Source organism: Pseudorca crassidens, chromosome 13 (genome assembly GCF_039906515.1).
Source record: "Pseudorca crassidens isolate mPseCra1 chromosome 13, mPseCra1.hap1, whole genome shotgun sequence".
In the NCBI taxonomy this organism is placed as follows: Eukaryota; Metazoa; Chordata; class Mammalia; order Artiodactyla; family Delphinidae; genus Pseudorca; species Pseudorca crassidens.
Genome location: NC_090308.1, coordinates 68,190,221 through 68,213,517, shown reverse-complemented (window position 1 = coordinate 68,213,517; position 23,297 = coordinate 68,190,221). Strand labels below are relative to the sequence as shown.

At 38.6% G+C, this 23,297-nt stretch overlaps 1 protein-coding gene across 7 annotated transcripts in view; it reads left to right on the top strand.

Moving 5' to 3' along the window:
* CFAP206 (cilia and flagella associated protein 206) overlaps window positions 1–22,877 on the top strand; it is a 31,548-nt gene extending 8,671 nt beyond the window's left edge. For 6 of the 7 annotated variants that reach the window (XM_067702620.1, XM_067702625.1, XM_067702623.1 and 3 more), the window contains 9 exons: window positions 833–1,021; window positions 1,812–1,970; window positions 3,042–3,250; window positions 9,378–9,497; window positions 10,647–10,845; window positions 12,953–13,093; window positions 15,997–16,190; window positions 18,145–18,288; window positions 22,420–22,877. In XM_067702620.1, the coding sequence (XP_067558721.1) occupies window positions 833–1,021; window positions 1,812–1,970; window positions 3,042–3,250; window positions 9,378–9,497; window positions 10,647–10,845; window positions 12,953–13,093; window positions 15,997–16,190; window positions 18,145–18,288; window positions 22,420–22,650 (1,586 nt within the window). In that variant the 3' untranslated portion in view covers window positions 22,651–22,877. The remainder of the gene's footprint in view (window positions 1–832; window positions 1,022–1,811; window positions 1,971–3,041; window positions 3,251–9,377; window positions 9,498–10,646; window positions 10,846–12,952; window positions 13,094–15,996; window positions 16,191–18,144; window positions 18,289–22,419) is intronic. The other variant, XM_067702626.1, reaches the window with a different exon arrangement.
* Window positions 22,878–23,297: the final 420 nt, after the last annotated feature.

Genomic DNA, 23,297 nt, shown 5'->3' with positions numbered 1-23,297 from the left:
TAGAACTAAAATAGAAGTACACATAATTGAAGAGGAATATTTATACTACCTATATGGATATTTATTTTAGATGTGTTTACATACGGTATACTACACCTACTTACCTAGAGAGTATAGATAGTACAATATTTATACTGTATGTGTTTATAATATATATTATAAATTGTCTTGTGTACTTTCTGCTTAAGTAGGAGGTTTTAGCCCTATCTGCTATTACGTTTGGATTGTCTGTTTAAAGGCTTACGTGTTTTGATAAAGCATGCCATTTAAATCGCAGTAGTAAATCTTTCCCACTAGATTTTTGTCTTGAGGTTACTTGCTGGCCACTGTTCATTTTTGCTTACTACATCTTACGAAAATACTTGTTTTCATGCAGTAGAATTGCCATACCAAGCCATTTTTTCCTCTGGTCCTATTTTCTTTTTTAAAAAATTTTATTTATTATTATTATTTTGGCTGTGTTGGGTCTTCGTTGCTGCATGCAGGCTTTCTCTAGTTGCGGCGGGCGGGGGCTGCTCTTCCTTGTGGTGCGTGGGCTTCTCATTGCCGTGGCTTCTCTTGTTGTGGAGCATGGGCTTCAGTAGCTGTGGCATGTGGGCTCAGTAGTTGTGACTCGTGGGCTCTAGAGTGCAGGCTCAGTAGTTGTGGTGCACGGGCTTAGTTGCTCTGCCGTATGTGGGATCTTCCTGGACCAGGGTTCAAACCTGTGTCCCCTGCATTAGCAGGCGGATTCTTAACCACTGCGCCACCAGGGAAGCCCCTGGTCCTATTTTCTTATGTGAGAAGAATTCTAAGTATCAATATACGGAACATTGTCCTTTGCCAATTTTAGAGGAATTTCTCGAAGAACATCACCGGGTCATAGAGTCTAGATTAAGCTCTGTTAGCAGAGAAATTACAGATAGTCGAGCATGTGTTCGAGAAGAACTGGAAAGCCTCTACCGCAAGATCGTCAGCTACGTGTTACTGCGCTCTGGGCTGGGGTCCCCAACAGACATCAAGATTGTCAGAGAGGCAACAGGTAAAAAATATACACCATTTCCATTCCATCCATGAACATACATGAACATAGTATCTTATAAAATATGTTGAATTATAAGTATTGAAGATTTCTTCTTTTATCTGAAAAAAAATTAGCACAAAGAAGAGGTTAAAATTTACCCCAGATTTTTTTTACACAGTGTATCAACACTAAAACTCAAGTAGCACTTTTGGGAAGTGAATATTGTTAATCTTCTTAGAGCTGTAGGTACCTAGGGGCCTATTACAATGTTTCACTACAGAAACATTGGCAGTATGATTAACCAGGCTGATTGGGGAACGGGGACTGCTGGGAGAGGAGATTTCCTACTGATGAAAGGCGTTGAGTCTGTCACCTAGGATGGATGATGGGAAATGGCACTGTTTTATCCTCAGGAAATACTTGCCCACTTTCGTACTTTAAGATAAGGAATAGGCAATATCTCTAATCTTCCCGCGGCTTTCTTCCATAATTATTTTAAAGCATCATTTTTTTTCTACTCAGGGTCCTAATTAGAAAGCTTGTTTTAATGCCCATTGCCAAAAAATTACTGATGGATGCTTAATTATGAAAATAGACATGAGGCAATGGCATCATTTTCAGTAGCTCAGCTTTCTTGATAAATGCTAAATTTTGCCATGTATTCTGGAAGCAGGTATCAGACATTTAAAGAATCATCTAAGTAACTCTATAAAGACAAGCCCCTTAACTTTCTGCTGAAAGGAACTTGTTTTTTACGTTCTGATATCTTTACTTACCATTTTGTGGTCTTTATTGTGGTCTGTTTTAGCTGCCCTACAGAGTGTTTTTCCTCAGGCTGAGCTTGGGACATTTCTAACTCTTTCTAAGAAGGACAGAGAACGCCAGCTGAAAGAGCTCACCATGATTGTTACTGGAATTCGTTTATTTAACCGAGACTGTGGAAAGGGAGGAGAAGGCATTGATGACTGTAGGTATATCATTAAGTTAATTCTATAGGTTAGGTAAGTTTAAAATTTAATGGGAACAGAGGAGAATAATTCACAGTACACCACTGACATTCTTAGATTCAAGGTTTGCAGTTTTGACCATCCCTTAGGTATAGCTACTGTTCATAATGTGTAGCAATTTTTCATTTTATTGGGGCAAGACCTTAAATTTTATGTACCCTGAAGCTAGTATGGGAGCATGAATCAGTAAAAGGATTGAGAGGGCCTTCTGGAGGCCAGCCTCCCCAGGTCAGTGGGGCTTTGTGTTCTTTACTCCAAGTCAAATAACCAAAAGGGAATAAAATTCAGTGATTTAAAAAATAAAAATCACCCTGAAAAGCAAACCATTGTTGATGTGGTTAATGGAATGAAATGGTCCAAGAGGAGATATCTGCAAGTCTGTAAACTCAGGAGCCTCTACTATGCTGTTATATACTTAATGCATTCATTATCTGTAAGTTTGAAAGTACTCATGGAAATATTTGCTCAAAGACCTACCAGTAGAAGTAACTTCCTTATGCATTTGGTACACACATAGGCCCACTGAGAAGGTGTTAGTGTCTTTTTACCAGATCACTGATCTAGTACAATAAGGTAGTTTTTTTTGCAATTTAAAAACTGTTCTAAAAAGTCAATTCCCAGTCTTCATAAAGTTTCCTGTCTTGCTAGACAATTCTGTTATTTTTCAGTATCCCAGCGAGTTTCTTAAGTGGTACACTTCTATTTTCTTTTTTACCAGTAGTAAAGAAGGTACACAGAAGGAGAGACACAGGGGCTTTTCTAGAGGCACATAGTTAATACAGCACATGACACCAACGCCTGTCTATTCTTTAGCATCTCCTATATTTTAGTAGCAAAAGCTGATCTGCTTTAACTTTTGCTTATTATTCTGGTAATGTCTTCTTGTTTTTTGAATATGCCTCCTTATTGTTAATTTGGTTGAGGAAAAAAACTAACTCAACCTAATGTTTAAATATGACCACTTTCTAGCCTTTTTCTTCTGAACCTTTTTAGATTGCCTCATGTCTCTCTTATTATACCTCTCAAACCAGTGCCAGCTATTCTACAGGAAGCAATCCCAGCCACCACTCAGCATGTTGATTCCCAACTTGAGGTGGTCCAGGACCAGGCATACCGCTACACAGCCATCCTCGAGAAAGTAGCAGAGAACCCACTCTTGAGTCAAGAACTTCAGCCCTATATGTTAAAAGAAGCACTATATAACGTGCGACAATATGAGTTCTTCCTTCAGATCATTTTGGTGAGTTAATCTCATAAGAGCTGGTCTTTCCCACAGAATTCAGCCTCTTTGTATATATATTCTTTGCTTTGAATTAAATATTTAGTTTAATTTTTAAAAAACCCACTGGTTAGACAAAGATTTTTTTTTAAAGTAGAGTTGATTTACAATATTGTGTTAATTTCTGCTGTACAGCAAAGTGATTGAGATATATATATATATATATATGTATATACACATAACACACACATTCTTCTTTTGTATTCTTTTCTATTATGGTGTATCATAGGATATTGAATATAGTTCCCTGTGCTATACAGTAGGACCTTGTTGTTTATTGCCACCTCTTTATATATTATGGGGTGAAAACAAAAGATAGAACCAGGTCGTTGATAAAGAAGGCAACCTTAATAACTGCTCAGTATATATCGCATCTGTAGGATCAAGAACTAAAATAGAAATGGGAAAGTTGGATGTTGATATTAATGAAGATGTGTTGGCAGGAATGGATTTTGGGTAGTTGATTCTCTTTGTTCCTCGGTAATATGATTGTTGCATGGTTGCCGTAGTTAAGCAGGTATGTGTGTATATATATAAGCAATGCTGCATTGTTTGCCTTCATTCAGAGCAAGTGTCTAACATATAGTTTGGCAGGTTGTTGGCACTCAAAGAACTTTTATGTAATTATTTGTTCTAATTGTAAAAATTGATAGAAAAGATTTTTATTTCTGGTGTTTTTAGATCTAATGAACAAGCCAAGCACTATCCCCAGAGAGCTGGAAAATATGAAGTGATAAGTGTGGGTCCTGCAGCCAGACTGCGTGGGTTCTAATCCCGACTTTGCCACTTACGAAATCTGTGTCCTTGACCAAGTTGCTTGACCTCTCTGTGCCTTAGTTCCCACGTTTGTAAAAAGGGGTCATTGATAGTTTCCACTAGGTAAATAAGGTAGAACAGTGCTTGCAGACAGTGAGAGCTCAGTAAACAGATGATGATGATGATGATGATGACAGTGTTTATTACCATCATCATCATCGGGGCATTAGCAGAACAGCTCTGATTTCATCTCAGTAGGGGCAGAAGCTGAAGACCTCTTATTTTTCTAAACAGTATCTCATTTCCAAGCCCTCTGTTGCTCGTGTTATTAGAAAGTTCACATTCTGGTCTTAACACTCTTTATGACTGTCTCATACTCCTTTCAGTCAGGGTCAGGATGAGTTTTCTTAACCTTCTGACTTTTTTGCTGGTTAATCAGTGTTTCTTTTTGTTGTTGTTGTTTTTGTTGAGATATACTTGATTTACAATGTTGTATTAGTTTCAGGTGTACGACGTAGTCATTCAAAATTTTATAGATTATACTTCATTTATAGTTATTATAGAATATTGTCTACGTTCCCTGTGCTGTATAATATATCCTTGTAGTTTATTTATTTTATACATAGTAGTTTGTACCTCTTAATCCCCTACGCTTATCATGCCCTTCCCCCCTCCCCTCTTTCCAATGGTAACCACTCATTTTTGCTCTATATCTGTGAGTCTGCTTCTTTTTTTAATATTCACTACTTTGTTTTATTTTGTAGATTCTGCGTATAAGTGGCAACATACAGTACTTGTCTTTCTCTGTTTGACTTATTTCACTAAGCATGATACCTTCTAAGTCCATCCATGCTGTTGCAGATGGCAAAATTTCATTCTTTTTTATGGCTGACAAGGATATGATAGTTTTTAGCTATCCAACCTCCCCCATCAATCTACCTTAGTTACAGTTAAGGTTAATTGTTACAGAATGGATACAGTTTAATCGGTATTATCACTAGGTTATAAAATACGTCAGTTTATGTCTAGCTGAAACCTTTTGCTGGGTATGAAATCTATGAATACTCTTTTTTAAAGTCACATTATTTGAACAGATATTAATATGCTTTTTGGAAGTATTGATTTTGATGCAAAATTTTTCTTTTGCCAATGCTACATTCAGTTTACGTAGACATTTGAAAAATCCAGTTATAGTTTGGGTAAGATAGTTATTGTTTTTTGATCAGGACTTTATCTGCTGCAGTGAACAAATCAAACACTCTGGAAGAGAAAAGGAAGGGGTGATTGCAGTCTTGTTGACTGTCTTAGCTGAGAGAACAGAATTCCATCCTCTGTGGGCTTTTGAAGAGCAGGGCAGTCACCATAGAGAGAAAACCACTTATTGTTATCGTGCAAGTAAATGTCGCGTGACACACAACATTTCTTAAAATATGTAAGTCAAGACTTTTGTACACTTCCTCCCCCCAAGCTCTGTCTGCAGGGCCCTTTCATGGCATAGATTATACAGGACTTCTTGATTTTTCTGATAATGCAAGTAAGATAACAGTTAGGTGGAATTTGTGCTTGTTTTAGACTTGTTGAAAAATGTCCATGGAAGAAAGTATGAAAAACTTATAAATTAAAAAGTGAGGGAGAGGAAGAAGAATGCTAGGTTCACATGCTTTCTCCAAGCATTTTTTGGACTGCATTATGATAAGAAAGTTGAAGTGACTTTATTCTTATTTTTTTTCTCCAACAATCTCATTAGAAATATCTTTGTGTTAGGATGCTGTCAAGTTCGTGGTGGCAGATACAGGCTTTTCAAGATGTGAATTTTATCATTGGTAACAAAAACTATCGTTTTCCTGAAGTGACAGACTCATTTCATTTACTCTCAAGAAAATATCTTCCAATAGCTAAGGCTCAAAAACCATAGTTTGTCTGCCAGTTCTTTCAAGTAAAAATGCTGTTCTACTGGAGGGGAAAAAAGGCTATTTCAGCTTGCAATCCAGTCATGTAAGAGAACTATGTGTTTTAATATGCAATAGAAGTGTTTTATATACACTTTCTGTTTGATCACACTGATTATTAAAAAGCTGTGCACTTAAAGGTCAAAATTCAGTCAAATTAATACATTTTACTGCATCATCAAGGATAGTGCTAAGTGAAACTAGCTTTTTTATTGAGATACAATTGACATGCAAAATTATATTAGTTTCAGATGTATAGCATAATGATTCCATATATGTATATATTACAAAATGATGGCCACAATAAATCTAGTTAAATTCTTCGCCACATCGTTACATTTTTTTTCCTTGTGATGAGAACTGTTAATATCTACTCTCTTACCAACTTTCAATTGTACAATACAGTATTGTTAACCAGTGATAGTCACCATGCTGTACATTACATCCCCACGGCTTATGTATCTTATAAGTGGAAGTTTGTACCTTTTGACCACCTTCACCCATTTTGCCCACTCCCATCCCCCTCCCCTACCTGTGGCAACTACCAATCTGTTCTCTGTATCTATGAGCTCAGTTATTATTATTTTTTAAATTTTTATTTATTTATTTTATTTTTGGCTGTGTTGGGTCTTCGTTTCTGTGCAAGGGCTTTCTCTAGTTGCGGCAAGCGGGGGCCACTCTTCATCGCGGTGCGCGGGCCTCTCACTGTCGCGGCCTCTCTTGTTGCGGAGCACAAACTCCAGACGCGCAGGCTCAGTAGTTGTGGCACATGGGCTTAGTTGCTCCGCGGCATGTGGGATCTTCCCAGACCAGGGCTCGAACCCGTGTCCCCTGCATTGGCAGGCAGATTCTCAACCACTGCGCCACCAGGGGAGCCCTATGAGCTCAGTTTTGTTTTTTTTAAGTTTCCACATATAGCAGTAAGGTCCTGTTGTGTATGGCACGGGGAATTATATTCAATACCTTGTAATAACCTATAATGGAAAAGAACCTGAAAAACTTTTATATGTATGACTGAATCACTTTGCTATACATCAGAAACTAACACAACATTGTAAATCAACTGTACTTCAATTAAAAAAAAAGATTCCAGGGACTTCCCTGGTGGTCCAGTGGTAAAGAATCCACCTTGCAATGCAGGGGACACGGGTTCGATCCCTGGTCAGGGAACTAAGATCCCACATGCCACGGAGCAACTGAAGCCCCCATGCCACAACTACTGAGCCTGTGCGCCTTGACTAGAGAGCCCGTGTGCCACAAACGACAGAGCCCCCACACCCTGGAGCCCGCATACCACAACTACAGAGCCTACCCGCCCAGCCCGCGTGCCACAACTAGAGAAGAGAAAACCCGCACGCCACAATTAGAGAGAAGAGAGAAGACTGCACGCCACAACAAAAGATCCCACGTGCCTCAGCGAAGACCCCACGTGCCGCAACTAAGACCTGATACAGCCAAAAATAAATAAAAAATAAATCTTTAAAAAAAGAATAAATAAAAATTTTAAGAAAGGTTCCACATATAAGTGAGATCATATGATATTTGTCTTTGTCTGACTTACTTCACTTAGTAAAATTCCTTCAAGTTTCACTGTTGTTGCTGCAAATGGCAGGACTCCTTGTAAATAATGCTGCAGTGAACATGGGGGCACATATATCTTCTTGAGTTAGTGTTTTTGTTTCCTTCAGACACATGCCCAGAAACGGAATTGTTGGGTGATGTGGTGGTTCTGTTTTTAATTTTTTGAGGAACCTCCCTACTTTTTCCATAGTGGCAGCACCAAAGTTACATTCCCACCAACAGTGCACGTGTGTTCCCTTTTTATCCCCACATCTTTGCCAACGCCTGTTATTTCTCGTCATTTTGATAGTAGCCATTCTGTCAGATGCGAAGTGATATCTCATTGTGGTTTTGATTTGCATTTTCCTGATGATTAGAGATGCTGAGCAATTTTTTGTGTACGTGTTGGCCTTCTGTATGTCTTCTTTGGAAAAATGTCCATGTAGAATTTTTAGTTGGAAAGTTCTTTTTGGTAAAATGCAAACAGGGATTGTTCTAGGACACTATCAGGAAAAATCAAGAAGTTCTGTGTGCCTAATCTGTGAATGGAGCCTGCAAGCATAGCTTAGGGGAGTAGGTCTGGAGTATCTTTACTTATAGTTTTGAAAGAAGTGTTATGTATTGAATGTAACTTTTACTTTGGAGAACATATGCAGAATTATTTCTGTTTCTTGTTGACTGTGTACAAATCTAAAGACTTTAAGGACTGCATTTTCATATTTGATTCCTAAAAGAAAACTAGCAATCAAGGGGAAAAACTCTGAGGGGCAGAGAAGAGACTTATTAGATAGGATAAACAATATGTAAATTATTATTATAAATTTTATTTTAAAGAAATAATGGGAGAATGAGGCAAGAGGAGGGGAGATGCTTAGAGTAGTATGGGTAAAATTGAAACAGGATGCACATTACATTGTGAATAAAAAAATTCATTAGTTGAAATACAATGATGATATCTGATATTTCTTATGAAGTAATAATTTTTGTCATTTAAAAATAGTCTAGTAAAACATATAGTTAGGTTACAGATATCTGAGAATTCAAATGCAGTTTTTTTCTCTTCATGTAATTGTTACTCTTTAACACTGTGCTAATAACCCCATACCACTGCCATTTCTGGTCACATCTTAGGATAAGAGCCCTGGACTCAGACGATCTGGTGTAGAACCATGATTCTGCCCCTCATTAGCTGTGTATTCTTGGGCAATTTACTTACCTTTCTGTACCTTGGTTTTCTTATTTGTACTTACCTCTTTTTGTACTTAACAAGTATTTAATATGTTGCTTAGCACATAATAAGAATAAATGTTAGTAATTATTTCAGATTCAGCATTTAGCACCTTATTTTCAGATTGCTATGGTTGTATGAGAAATATATTGTTTTTCTTTCAATGCTGTGATTTTTAACATTTTCTGCATTCTTGAAAGCAATTTTTAAAAATCTGGGTATCAAAGTAGTTTTCAAAGGAATACCTCATGAATTTTATCTTTGAGGAATGGGAAAATAACAGTTCTAGAAAACTGTGTTAGAGGATCCACTGCTCGGGAATGCAATTATACTGAATATCGAAGAATACCTGTATACATTTGAGAAAAATTATAGCCATTGTATTTCAAAAGATTCATCCATTCAACAAATGTTTCTGGAGTGCCATCCACGTGCCAGTTCTGTTCTTCGTGTTGGGGATACCATGGAGAGCAGAATCCTTGCTCTTACTGAGCTTACTTTCAGGAGATGTGGGGAGCAGGTAGGGCTTAAAACATACATAATGTTTGTAGTAAAATTATAAAAATAATGAATGCCAATTATGTTGTCTTCACAGTCGGATATAATTACTTGTGCTCAAGAAGTGGAAATGATGATAAAGCAGTTAGGAGCCCAACTGGAACAATTACAATTTACTGTAAAATCAAAGACGGCTGTCCCAACATCACAAGTCTTTGTAAGCATTTGTCATCCACTTTGACCTTGTTTAAAAGTGAATGTACTTTTAAGTCCTATAAAGTTGGATCAGAAGTAATTTTAATTTTATTTAATTACTAAAAATATAATATTAGCTTTATATGAGGTGATCCTGTTGTTTTTGGTTATTTTGTAGTAATAATCATATAACCAGGATGTTATAAGTTGGATTCCCTTGGTAGGCCATTGCTACTCAGCGGAGTGCAGATATATATTATAATAACCATAATAACAGTATTATCTGTGGCAGCAAAAATAATCCATAGTGCAGTGTTGAAAACGTTTTTACAGTAGCTGGTTAAGAAATTGCCTTCAGCACAGAGGTGATGTAACTTGTGACCTTTCTGAAAAGACAGATAAAATCACTTTGTTTACCAGGCCTGCACTTATTCTGACTTTCTGATTATCTGTACCACCCTATGGGCAAATCTGGGAGCCCCAAAGAAGTACAAGATGTACGTGCAGTATTTTATAGAGCATTTTGAGTCTCTGATCATTTTCTGTAATCATTCCCAACATTTGACTTTAAAAGCCTGGAAACAAAAGGCTAAGTTGTTTCACTTATAAGTAGGGCCAGGGCCTGATTAATTTTTTATTTGTTGTGTAAGTCAGTGACCTTTAATATGAATAAAAAATACTTTATGTCACTGACACAAAATCTTTAACTTATAAGCTCACAAGAAATGGCCCCCCCCAAAAAAAAAAAAAGAAATGGCCCAAGATGTATCCCTAGAATTTCCAAGTTCTTTTGAATTGTAACTGAGCCAGATAAATCTAATTATAATGAGTCATATTTAGCTTTTTTTAAAAAAAGCTGTTTTCCCCTAGACCTTTTGAGGTGAAGCGTCCATGAATGTTTTTTAGGTGATCATGTGTATTTGGCTTTTTTGAGTAAACTATTACTGGCAATCATACCAAAATAAAATGCTTTGATATACAAGTTTATTTTCTCATAATTTATGAGTCCAATTTCTACTGAGATTCTGTCATCTAATTTCATGAGACTTTTACTTGTCTTACGGGAGAATTAATCTCTTTACAAACAAAAATTTGTACTTATTTTTAAGAGTAGAGTGATTTGTAATTTTATTAAACAGTGACATTTTGAAAATTTTTGTCTCTTCCTCAGCCCATCTTCATTGCCCTTTCCAATCTGTGGACTAGCTTTCAGGATGAAGCTGTTTTGATTAGCATCCTCAGTAATTTATCTACTCATCTTGAGCCATTTCTGGGGACTCATGAACTGTTCTTTCCTGAGAAAGTGATGCAAGCTCTTCTTGATGGAGTGACTGTGAAAACTGATGCGTGTAGAATGAAAGAGCACATGGGTAACAGAAATCATGCATTATTTCCTCTTCCTCTTAAAATTACCTCTAGAATAAACTCACTCTTTTGTTTTAAAATTTTCAGGTGTATCTTTCTGATAAAGTTTTGAATATCTTTCTTGATTGTAAGACTGCTAATGTTCATTATAGAGAATATGGAAAACAGAAAATATATAAACTGAAGAGTTTGCTATCCAGCAATAACCATTCCTAGTGTTATTGTTAGTGTTTTGGTTAACAATGATTTCCTGTGCTTATAGGTTTCTGTTGTAGTCTTAGTGATATTATTATCGGTTTGTAGTAGAAAAGGATATTAATCCTTGCTATATTTGTTGCAAACAAAGCTCCATTTCTTTGGAATGCTATTTGCCATATATGTACCCCAGATTCAGGTTGAAATTTATAAATCAATAAATGTTATCCCTATAAAATTGAGCTTATTTTAGGGCCTTTAAGAGATGCATTGATTCTTATAGAAAGGCTGTTTTTATCAATAAACTTCCTTTTACTTGTTTAGTCCCTGCTGTCTTATTAAAGACAACTCAAAATTCATGAGAAATGTCAAAATAGAGTCTGGGATTTGAATTGTTGCCTAAAAAGAAAGTTTATCCAGAAAGTGAAATTAGATCATTGACTCTCCAAATTTCCTTTTCACATTCTGGTTGTGTAAAGGCAAAAAATAACCCAGTGGCAGGGAAGGAATAAAGATGCAGATGTAGAGAACGGACTTGAGGACATGGGGATGGGGGGAGGGAGAGGGGGAGGGGGAAGCTGGGACGAAGTGAGAGAATGGCATGGACATATATACACTACCAAATGTAAAATAGATAGCTAGTGGGAAGCAGCTGCATAGCACAGGGAGATCAGCTCGGTGCTTTGTGACCACCTAGAGGGGTGGGATAGGGAGGGTGGGAGGGAGATGCAAGAGGGAGAGGATATGGGGATATATGTATACATATAGCTGATTCAATTTGTTGTACAGCAGAAACAAACACAACTTAGTAAAGAAATTATACCCCAATAAAGATGTGGAAAAAAAATGTAGCGGTAATTTACATTCTTAAATTATTAGAATACATAAAATCTGAAAATGAAATCAGAGAGACTCAAAAACATCCTTCCAGTTAGTTTTTCCTACTTTTTTCATTTTGTTAAAACAGCATATCTGTGCAAATACTAAATGAAACTGAAAAATTAAAGTCACTTCAGCAGTAGGTATTAAACTCAACTATATTGGCAAGACGTGCCATTTCCTACTATAAGTCAAACGTTTTTATTCACTAGAACACAGTTTATCAAGTTACTGCTCCAGGGAATTGGGAGACCCAATGTTCTTTTTTTTTTTTTTTTACATCTTTATTGGAGTACAATTGCTTTACAATGGTGTGTTTGTTTCTGCTTTATAACAAAGTGAATCAGTTATACATATGTTCCCATATCTCTTCCCTCTTGCGTCTCCCTCCCTCCCACCCTCCCTATCCCACCCCTCCAGGCGGTCACAAAGCACCGAGCTGATCTCCCTGTGCTATGCGGCTGCTTCCCACTCGCTATCCTCACCACATCTCATCACCGTTTGAGGCGTTCAGGCATATCAGGAAAAAAGAGTGAAAAAGGTCTGTTTTCTCCAAAGTATGCATTTACTTCCAGCTGTAGCCACGGGGTCACTTGTAGTGTCTGCTGTTTGGATACAGAGCCAGAAACAGAAGTGTAGGTAGCACTGCAAAAGTAAGAACCTCGGGGATCAATGTTTTATTAATTCGCGTTTTTATTTGCGTAAAAAAAATCGGCAAAACTAGGAAGACTTTTTAGAAGTGTGAAGAATAGAAAAGTATATCCTCTGTTACCAAAATTACTAAGTTACTAAGAGATGTTTCCTTGACTCTTTCTGCTCAGAACATTCTCAGTTGTTTAAAGAACTGACAGTCCTAGTATATAAGCATCATATTCAAAGTATTTTGCCACCTCGCCTATTATTAAGAGCTACACTGTCTTGAACGAAGTTAATTCATCTCTGTTTTAGTCACATAGTAGCCGGTCTCTTCTGCTCGTTTCCTGGGTGGTTTACTCTTCCCACTGAATGTGGTTTTTCTTGTGCTCCTTTTCATTTTAGAAGAGAGAGTAAATCTGGCGGATTTCAGAAAACTAGAATGGCTTTTCCCAGAAACAACAGCCAATTTTGATAAATTGTTGATTCAGTATCGAGGATTTTGTGCTTACACATTTGCTACAACAGATGGTCTTCTTCTTCCAGGTATATCATTGGAAATAATACTGTCCTCCCTTCTCCAATTTTTTCTTTAAATGATGTGTCCTCATTCTCACTCACTCACTCACTTTGTAAAATTTTATGGACTCTAATGGTGAACTAGGAAAGGAGCTACAAAGATGACCTAAATGCAGTATTTATCTTTGAAGTGCTCGCAGCATAACCCGATAGACTGACATAAACAAGAAATTACAATACAAGCGATAAGTGATGGAATGTGTATATAATGAAATATGGATGCTACAACATCATAAAAAGGGGATGACTCATATGTCGATGAAGGATTTCAGAAGTGTTATGTGGCATTCCTAAAATAGATCATCTTCCAAAGTGATTACTTGAAAGCGCAACAGTTTGACTGATATGTTTATTAAACAATATTCTTTGTCCCTTTTGGTTATATTCTGTTAACATAGATCAGGATTTCTGTATAAGGACATGGCCAGTATTTTATCAAGTACAATTTTTTATGATGTATATATTACTAGAACTTCTCTAAAGAGTAAATCAGAAATTGAGATGAAATAAATTATTATCCAAAAAGTACCATGTGAATTGGTAATAGAATTATTACAAAGAATTATTGGGATTGTGTGTATACAGGCTAGAGAACATACACATTGACTCATTTTTTTTTTTATGGTAGAGATTTTTTCATTATGCGAGTAATAAAAGGTTTACCTTGGGAGAACTGAGAGAATAGTATTCTGAGGTCCTGTGAGGGTCACTGACAGGAGAAAACAATCAAGAGCTGTGAAGAAGTAAAAAGCAATAGAATGGAGATGATTTCTTTCTCCCCTTGTCTTTTTTTTCCTTCCCTTCGCCCCCCCCCACCCCAAATCTCTCTCTCTCTGCCTCCACAAATAAGAAGGGAAGGGAGTCATGAGAGACACAAACACAGAAACATGGATGTGGGGTGACACAGAGGTAGCATGATGTGGTTGGAAAAGCTATGGGCCAAGATTGGGAGAGCCTGGTTTATTTTTCTTTTTTAATATTTATTTATTGTTTATTTTTGGCTGTGCTGGGTCTTAGTTGTGGCATGAGGAATCTTTTTTTTTTCGTTGTGGCATGTGGGCTTCTTAGTTGCGCATGCAAACTCTTAGTTGCAGCACACATGTAGGATCTAGTTCCCTGGCCAGGGATGAACCCGGGCGCCCTGCACTGGGAGTGCGGAGTCTGAACTGCTGGACCACCAGGGAAGTCCTGGGAGAGCCTGGGTTCTAGTCCCCGTTGTTCCATTAGTAAACAGAGTAACTTTCAGCAAATCTCTTGTCTTTTGTGGACCTCAGCTTCCACGTCAGGAAAAGAAGGACCAACTAGGAGGTCTGTTTGGTCCCTTCCAGCTCCTACCAACTATGATTCTAAGAAAGGGGGAGAAAGAGAAAAAAAGTAGAAGGGCTTGAGGGGCTTTGCGTTTAGAATCCTCTCAGAATCAGCTAGTCTGGAGACTTTATTTCTACGTGCTACAATATTTCCTGGGCACCAGCCACCTGCACTGCCTCGGAGGAATCCCGTGAGAGTCCCTCCTTCCTCGGAACTGCAGGCCACAGGGCTTGAGTCCCCGGGTAATGCTGGGGCTTACCAGGCAGGGTCCTTTTCAGATGACATCACTGACTTTACTGCTCACCTCTCGTTCCCTTGTGCACTGCTCTAGCCCCACTGGCCTTCTTGCTGTTCTCGAACATTCCGAGCTCATTTTCACCTCGAATCTTTTGCACTTGCTATTCCCTCTACTTGGACAGCTCTATTCCCCCACAGCTACATATCTTGCTCCCTCATCTTATTCAGCCTTCTCTGATCACCCAACTTAAAATATCAATCTCGCCCTTCTTCCTTTTACTATGTGTTTAACCTGCTTTGCTCACTTGTTTTCTGTAGCACTGATCACTCTCTGGGCTATGGTGTATTGATTCATTTCTTTTCTCTGTATCCTCAGTGCCAAGAACAGGGTCAGTAAATATTCGTTGAATAAGTGAAAGAATAAATAAATAAGACAGTGTTACCGTTTCCTATATAATTCCCACAAACTGTGGATACTTATAACCCATATTTTATGTAGTATCTTTTCATAGTGGGAGATGCTTTCTAACATGCAAATGTACATTTTGGAACAGATGTTTCATTTTTGTTGTTCTTACAGAATTATTTTAAAAACTGTGCTTCTAGTAGTTAGTTTAGTTTAAGGAGATTTGAAAAACCTGCTAGATGATTAAGTGGCTTCTCATAAAAGATTTTTAAACACTTATATCTGGATAGTGAAATATTTTTAGACAAAATCATAATTTAAAAATATGGGATTTCCTGGTGGTCCAGTGGTTAAGATTCCATGCTCCCAGTGCAGGGGGCACAGGTTTGATCCCTGGTCAGGGAACTAAGATCCTGCATGCTGCATGGTGTGGCCAAAAAGTAAAATAAAATAAAATAATTAAAAAATGTATAAAATAAATTTCATTTGAATTTTATGTAAAATATAATTTAACAAAATATAACTTAAAATTGCTAGTTGTAACATTTTAGCTATCATTTAACATTTAACATATCACATAAGTGATATGTTAAAAATAGAGTGTATAGGGAATGGTTCTATGAATGTATTATAAACATGGAATCAGTATTTCATATCTTTTTTTAACAATATATTTATTTATTTATTTATTTGGTTGCACCAGGTCTTAGTTGCGGCAGGTGGGCTCCTTAGTTGCGGCTCCAGGGCTCCTTAGTTTTGGCATGCAAACTCTTAGTTGTGGCATGCATGCAGGATCTAGTTCCCCAACCAGGGACCAAACCCAGGCCCCCTGCGTTGGGAGCACAGAGTCTTATCCACTGCGCCACCAGGGAAGTCTCAGTATTTCATATCAAATTCAATTCCTTTTCTTAATTTTCAGGAAATCCAGCAATTGGAATTTTGAAACATAAAGAAAAGTATTACACTTTCAATACCAGAGATGCTGCATATTCATTTGCAGAAAATCCTGAAAATTACATTGATAAAATTAGAGAAAAAGCCAAAAAAAATGCAGAATTGATTGAGCTACTGGAACTTCATCAACAGTTTGAAACCCTTATTCCAAATTCTCAGGTAAGCAGGGTTGGCATTTTAAGAATTCATGACATTTAAAAGTGTAGTTAATAAAACAAAGTTACGTTTTGCTGTAGAATGGTCCCCCAAGTCCAGGCAAGAGACAGGGTCAGAATGAGGGCCTTTACAGGTTATCTGAAAGGGGTTCACATCTGAAGATGGAAACTAAGGAAATCCACAAAGAATAAATGAAAACAGGACAAGGAGTTAAATTGATGAATTAGACTGGAAAAATCTGAGAGAGCAAGACTACATTTAGATAAATAATTGGAACTACAGTATTTCCTTATCTAAAATGGAAGGAGCTTAGCACAGATAACATAGGTGGTAACTTAGGCTCAGAACTGTAAAATAATTTAACAGGTTTAAATTGCAGTAGTCTGAAAGGCCACAAAATGGATCTGAAGGTGTGTTTCTGTGTGTGTGTGTGTGCCGATTCCTTAATTCATTCAGCAGACACTTACTGAGCCGCTTGCTGTGCACCAGGCATGATTCTGGGCACAGTGAACAAAGCAGGTAGCAACCCCTGCCTGCACGGGGCTCACATTCTACCACTGTGTATCCTTGTTTTCTTCCTCTTTGTCTCTCATTTGTACTGTTCACATTTTAATTGCTCTTTCTGTCATCCTCTCTTGTTTAATTTACCTCTTTTAAACTCACTAAACTAAAACCCCGCAATACATGGTTTATAAATGGTTTGTGTTTGTTATATTTATCAACATTTTGACAGTGAAGCAGGTGGGTGTGGATACGACTGACCAGGTTGGCAGGGATCCCAGCAGTGACTGGTAAGAGGATGATGGGGCTGGTGACAGTGAGGAACAGAGGATGGTCTGAACACTTGGGCAAGAAGACTGACATCCAGCCAAGGACAACTAGGTCAGAAGGGGGCAGCTGTTGGCACTCTTGTTCTCATACCACACTGCCAGTCTGTTGATGTGATGCTCCAGCTGCCCTTTTAAGATAGCACAAAGACAATGAAAGGCTAGAATCAGATAACCAGGGAGGTGTGCTGTATGTAGATACTTGTCTATTAAAGAACAGTTTTCCTCTACATACCTGGTCTTGTTTTTCCCTTTCTGTGTACTTAATCCTGTGTATTTAATCCTTCACTGACCTTTAATACCTATGGAAGTGAGTATTCTTTCTTCATATTTCAATGCTGTATTCATTATTTTTTCTTGCCATTTACTTGCATAATATTGTAAATTATCTTTTCAGCATCTTTTTACCTACCTAAGTATATCATAAGATCATTTTGAAGGCAAAAATTATATCTTACGCTCAATGGTAGGCGTTCAGTAATCATCTGTTTCTTGATTTGGGGAAAGAAGTTCATCTCTTCCCCCTCCTCTTTACTAGGACTTGAGTTTCTTAAACCTCTGCCACCCGCTCCAGCAACTTCATTTCCAGCATAATCATAACTTGTTTCGCCTGGAATCACTGAATACTTAATATTTTAATAGTGAGCTTCTGGGTGCTTCGGCAGAAAGATGAATATATTCCACTAAAATAGATAATAATCTGCTGTGTATGCAGAGCTCGAGTTTAAGATATCTTCTAAAGATGTTCTGATACTTTAAACAAATGTGATGTATACCTAATCTTTAACAGCTATTCTAAACTTCTGTCCATTTCCAATAAGGTATTCACTTATGCTCCCCACTGTGAACATTGGAGAGGGACATTTGACTTGGGATGAGTGATGTTAGGTTTTCTCCTTCCAAAGTACACCTCTTACATTAAGTTCAAAAAATCAGGCACAAATTCATAATGCCTGGGAAAGTAATTACATTTGGCTCGCTAATTATGAACTTTTTAAATTTTGCTGGTATTTACAAGTATGTTTCATGTTGTTTTCCTAATATTTTGTCGATTTTAGCTAAATATTTCAGTTATCTGTAAATAATGTTTATTTTTTACAAATATTAATTACAAAACTCCACTTCTTTAGATGAAAGAGGTTGACAAACATTACATAAAACCAATTGCAAAGTGTGAAAGTAGCACACAGACGGATACACATTTATTGCCACCAACAATTGTGAGATCATATGAGTGGAATGAATGGGAATTAAGAAGAAAAGCTATAAAATTGGTTTGTAACAATATTTTCTAAAATTATTTATAGGTTGGGGAATTCTAATATGTTGTTACTCATAGAGTTGGTAAGCTAAATTATTTATATAAAATAGTGAGTTGTACACAGTTTTTTTTGCTAAAATAAAAACAATTAGTATAATTTATAATTTTCCAGCTTTACATTGTAAGATTATCTTCTAGGTTTTTTTTTTTAATTAGTTTATTTATTTATTTTTGGCTGCATTTTGTCTTTGTTGCTGCGCGTGGGCTTTCTCTAGTTGCAGCGAGCGGGGCCCACTCTTTGTTACAGTGCAAGGGCTTCTCATTGTGGTGGCTTCTCCTGTTGCGGAGCACGGTCTCTAGGCATGTGGGCTTCAGTAGTTGTGGCACACGGACTCAGTAGTTGTGGCACGTGGGCTCAGTAGTTGTGGCGCACGGGCTTAGTTGCTCCGAGACATGTGGGAATCTTCCCGAACCAGGGATCGAACCCGTGTACCCTGCATTGGCAGGTGGATTCTTAACCACTGCGCCACCAGGGAAGTCCCTATCTTCTAGTTTTAAGCATATATAGAAATACAGAAGCATGAAACTGCTCTCAAATTATATCAGCCAGTAACTAGAACAATGATAGTTGCTATCTTTCTATCTCCTTTTCTCAATCTCTACTCTGTCTCTCTACTGATGTATATAATAGTTTTAATTAATTGTGCTCACCTATAAGGTGCTAGTATTTAAAGCCCTGCAGCTTCCTCTAATCATTTGAAGCATACCCTTCTCTTTCTTGGACTTTTTTTTGAGGAGCAGAATGTTACTGCTGTTATAGCACAGATACAGTCCCCTCTTATTGTCAACTTGTTCTCTCCAGACGTCTCACTTGTCCTTCTGATTCGCAGTCATCTTAATCACAGTAGGTACCTACCCTTGAAGCCTTCTTTGAAACTGTCATCCCTATCTGACTCAGTGGAATTTCCCCCCACTCTTCCTTTTGATAGTATCTGGTCATTTTAAACAACAAATATTTATAGTGTGAAGGAACAAGCTCTTTTTATAACTGTAGCCTTTTCTCAGTGTATTTTATCCAGCTCTTTAATGGAAATCAGGTGTGGAAATAAAGGAAGACTACTCAAATGAGAACAGAGGCTATTTATTCGAAGCTTGCTATATCAAGGGAGCCAGTCACCATCACTTGTGTTTGGCAGAGACTCAAAGTTGGGGAGAGGAGTGAGAAAGTTTTATAGTGAAAAAGGGGAAGGCTTCAGGTATTCCTCTGACTGGAGGATGTTGACAGGGGAAACTGGAGGCGGGCTAACTAGCAGCGGGCGATGTGTGTGGGGGGTATCTTTTGTGATTGGTTTAGTGAGCATATTTGGCTTTCTCTAGTTGGTCCAGAGATAGAAGGGGAGACAGCAGGAAAAAAAAAAAAATAGGGCTGTTCTGCTCTTCTGAGCTGATTGCTACAGCTACCGAAGTTGTGGTTTGGCTTCCAAGACTGGTTGCTGCAGAGGTGTGGGTTCGAGTTCTGTTATCATATAAGGTCCAACCTAGGTCCGTTTGTATATTCAGTCTCTCTTTTCACTAACCACATCATTTCCCTTGCCACCCTCTCTGGTGGCAGCTTTTCAGTCCCCTGATTTCTCAAGATGAGGAAGGTTCAGCTTCCTGGAATATTTTCCAGATCAGCGGTCCCCAACCTTTTTGGCACCAGGGACCAGTTTCATGGAAGACAGTTTTTCCACGGGGGAGGTGGGGGATGGCTCAGGCGGTGATGGGAGCGATGGGGGCGATGGGAGCGATGGGGAGCGATGGGGGCGATGGGGAGGGATGGGGAGCGATGGGGAGCGATGGGGTGATGGGGGCGATGGGGAGCGATGGAGAGCGATGGGGGCAATGGGGAGTGATAGGGAGTGATGGGGGTCGATGGGAGGTGATGGGGAGCGATGGGGGCGATGGGGAGCGTTGGGGGCGATGGGGGCGATGGGGAGCGATGGGGGGCGATGGGGAGCGATGGGGGCGATGGGGGCGATGGGGGGCGATGGGGAGCGATGGGGGGCGATGGGAGGCGATGGGGAGCGATGGGGGCGATGGGGGCGATGGGGGGCGATGGGGAGCGATGGGGGCGTTGGGGAGCGACGGGGGAGATGGGGGAGATGGGGGCGATGGGGAGCGATGGGGGCGATGGGGGCGATGGGGAGCGATGGGGACGATGGGGAGCGATGGGGAGCGATGGGGGGCGATGGGGAGCGATGGGGACGATGGGGAGCGATGGGGGCGATGGGGAGGGATAGGGGACGATGGGGGGCGATGGGGAGCGATGGGGGCGATGGGGGGCGGCAGATGAAGCTTCGTTCGCTCGCCTGCCACTCACCTCCTGCTGTGCGGCCCGGGTCCTAACAAGCTGCGGACTGGTACTGGTCCTCGGCCCAGGGGTTGGGGACCCCTGTTCTGGATCATTGTTCCATTAGCATTCTTACCATTTACTCTTCTGTAGTTCATGAAGCTCCCATTCCCTGCATTCTTTTCTGTTATCTATCAATACTAGACTCACTTGAGCTCATCAGATGTATACTGGGTAACGTATATATATCCTACCACCTTGTTCTTCAGGAACTAATAGTCTAGCAAGTGACATTGATACACTAAAAATATTTTAGTATCTCTTGGTAAGTGGTATAACAGAAGTGAAATAAAAATTCTGCTCCATTGACTTAGGTGACATTTTAAGTTGGTCTTGAGATACACACAGACAAAGGAGAAGAGAGGAGTGATGGTTGGACAGGATATGGGAGGTATAGGTGGCAGATTAGGCCTGGCCTGGAAATGTTAAGAGAATGCGGTGTTCAGTGGGGCTGAACCTCATACTGACTGGACCCCCCTGTCTTCTCACTCCTCGACTTCATTCTTCTTCCCACCTTAGATGGAATTATCCCCTAGAATTGCAGCATGTTGAATGCCAGCTCCCCATGTATTACCAACATGACCTGTTGATAAGACAAAGCTGAATATATGGCTTAGAGCTGTAACGGAACCACCCTTCAGCAGAGCTTTGCAATGTCTCAGAGGGGGAACAGCAAGGTCGGGATTTATTGAGACTTTGAAGTTTGGTTGAAGGCAGGTCTTTTGATGCCTGGGCTCAGTCAGGGGATGTGTTGGGGGCCTGAATTGGGTTGTAAAGATTATGAAAAAGCAGTCCAGGATTGAGGGGAATAGCAAGGTGAATCTTCAGGCAAGGGACGCAGAGTCTTAGGGCTTCTTCTGTGTGTTAATGCTTACCACTGAAGAGTCATGCAGCTTTCAGAACATGCATCATGTTCTGTAATGAACAATCAAGTTATGTGCTTTGGCAAGAGTCTCTTGGAATAATAAAATTATGCTAGTGAAGACAAAGGAATAGCAAAGTCCTGTTAATGTAGACGATAAGCTGTGTGTGGGAGAAGTAGTTTTGGTTCTCAGTCGCCTGCGGTGTCTCAAACGCTGAAATGTTTCCTCTAATTCCAGGTCTCTCCTTCTTAACTCACATGCTGTAATCCCTTCTGAGTTTTTTCCTTGGATTTTACCACAACTTCAATAAAACTCTTATTCTCTTTTTTATAAACTCCTCCTTGCTTCCCAGCCTGAGCAAACTGTTTAATCTCACGTTTAGCTGTAATCCATAAAAGAGGTAAGCATAATGTAGAAAAATGTAAAGTATTATCTGGAAACATCAGAGCTTTTTATATTAGAAGTTTTGGGTGAAGCCCATTTAGGTAAGACACTGGAAATCTTAAATTGTTGTCTTTTAAAAAAATAAGCCAAGAATGGTGGGAAAATCCAAGTTATATGACTCTCAAAGTATAATAATGAATGAATTATTATATTATTATATTAACAAAGAATTGAGCTCACTGTAGGTTTGAATCTGTGTGTTCTCTCTTTGGGTCCATTTTCATTATTTAATCTATTTTCCTACTTCTCAGACAAGGGTATTTATTTTCTGTTATGTTCTAAATTTTCCAGTGTTTTAATGTTTTGCAGAAACATGCTATGTTGCAGGACTAATTTCTTTGTGGATTGAGATGAAAAAAAAAAGGCCGATACTAACTGGTACCTGACAGTATTTTATTTGTTCTTTAGAGAAATGTTCATTCCTGTGTATTCTCTTTCTACTTAGGCCAATTTGCGTCGGAAAGTTACTCACTCGGTACAGACTGATCTTAGTCACATGAGAAGAGAAAACTGTTCCCAGGTGTACCCTTCAAAGGATGCTAGCACACAGTCAATGAGGGAAGCCAGCAGCCAAGTGCCCCGGCCCCAGATTTATGTAGCTGGTTTCCGCGGGGGCCATACCAAGACCACCTGTGAAATCAAGGTGAACTTAACTAGAGCCATTGATGAAACCTAGTTAGAGACCACACTTTTAACGTAGATACCACTAAATTGTGAACAATGGCAAATATTTAAAAGTATTTTTGCATCCATGAAAATTAGCTAATTTTGTGGGGCTGGCACGTTCATTGGTGGTATGAATGTTTTTGGGTTCTCACCCATGTGCACTGTCAAACTGCTACAACAAATGAAAAATCGTTTTGTGTAATACATTTTTCATTCTATTAAAATTGCAAAGTAAAACTCTGTCCATTCCTCTTTGACTTGTAAGAAAAAGTTTGGTAGCATTATGACTGAAATTATTAGATATTAATATAAGATGATTAGATATTAATATATATAAGATTGTTATGCATGGGATAGAAATTTATTTAGATAACTTTTTATATATTGATATAAGATTATTGTACCTGGGATAGAAGTTTATTTCTAAAATCATATTTAATGTTGAACATTAAAAATGTAAACCATAATCAATATTTTCAGCTTCATTAGCTATTAAATGCACCATGGATTAAATTGATATGTAATAAGACCTCACTAATTTGGAACAGTTGGAACAAAGATCCACATGATGTTTTTATTTTTTTAAATTTTATTTTAAAAAGCATTTATTTATTTTTATTATGTATTTTTAAAAATTTATTTTGGCTGCACTGGGTC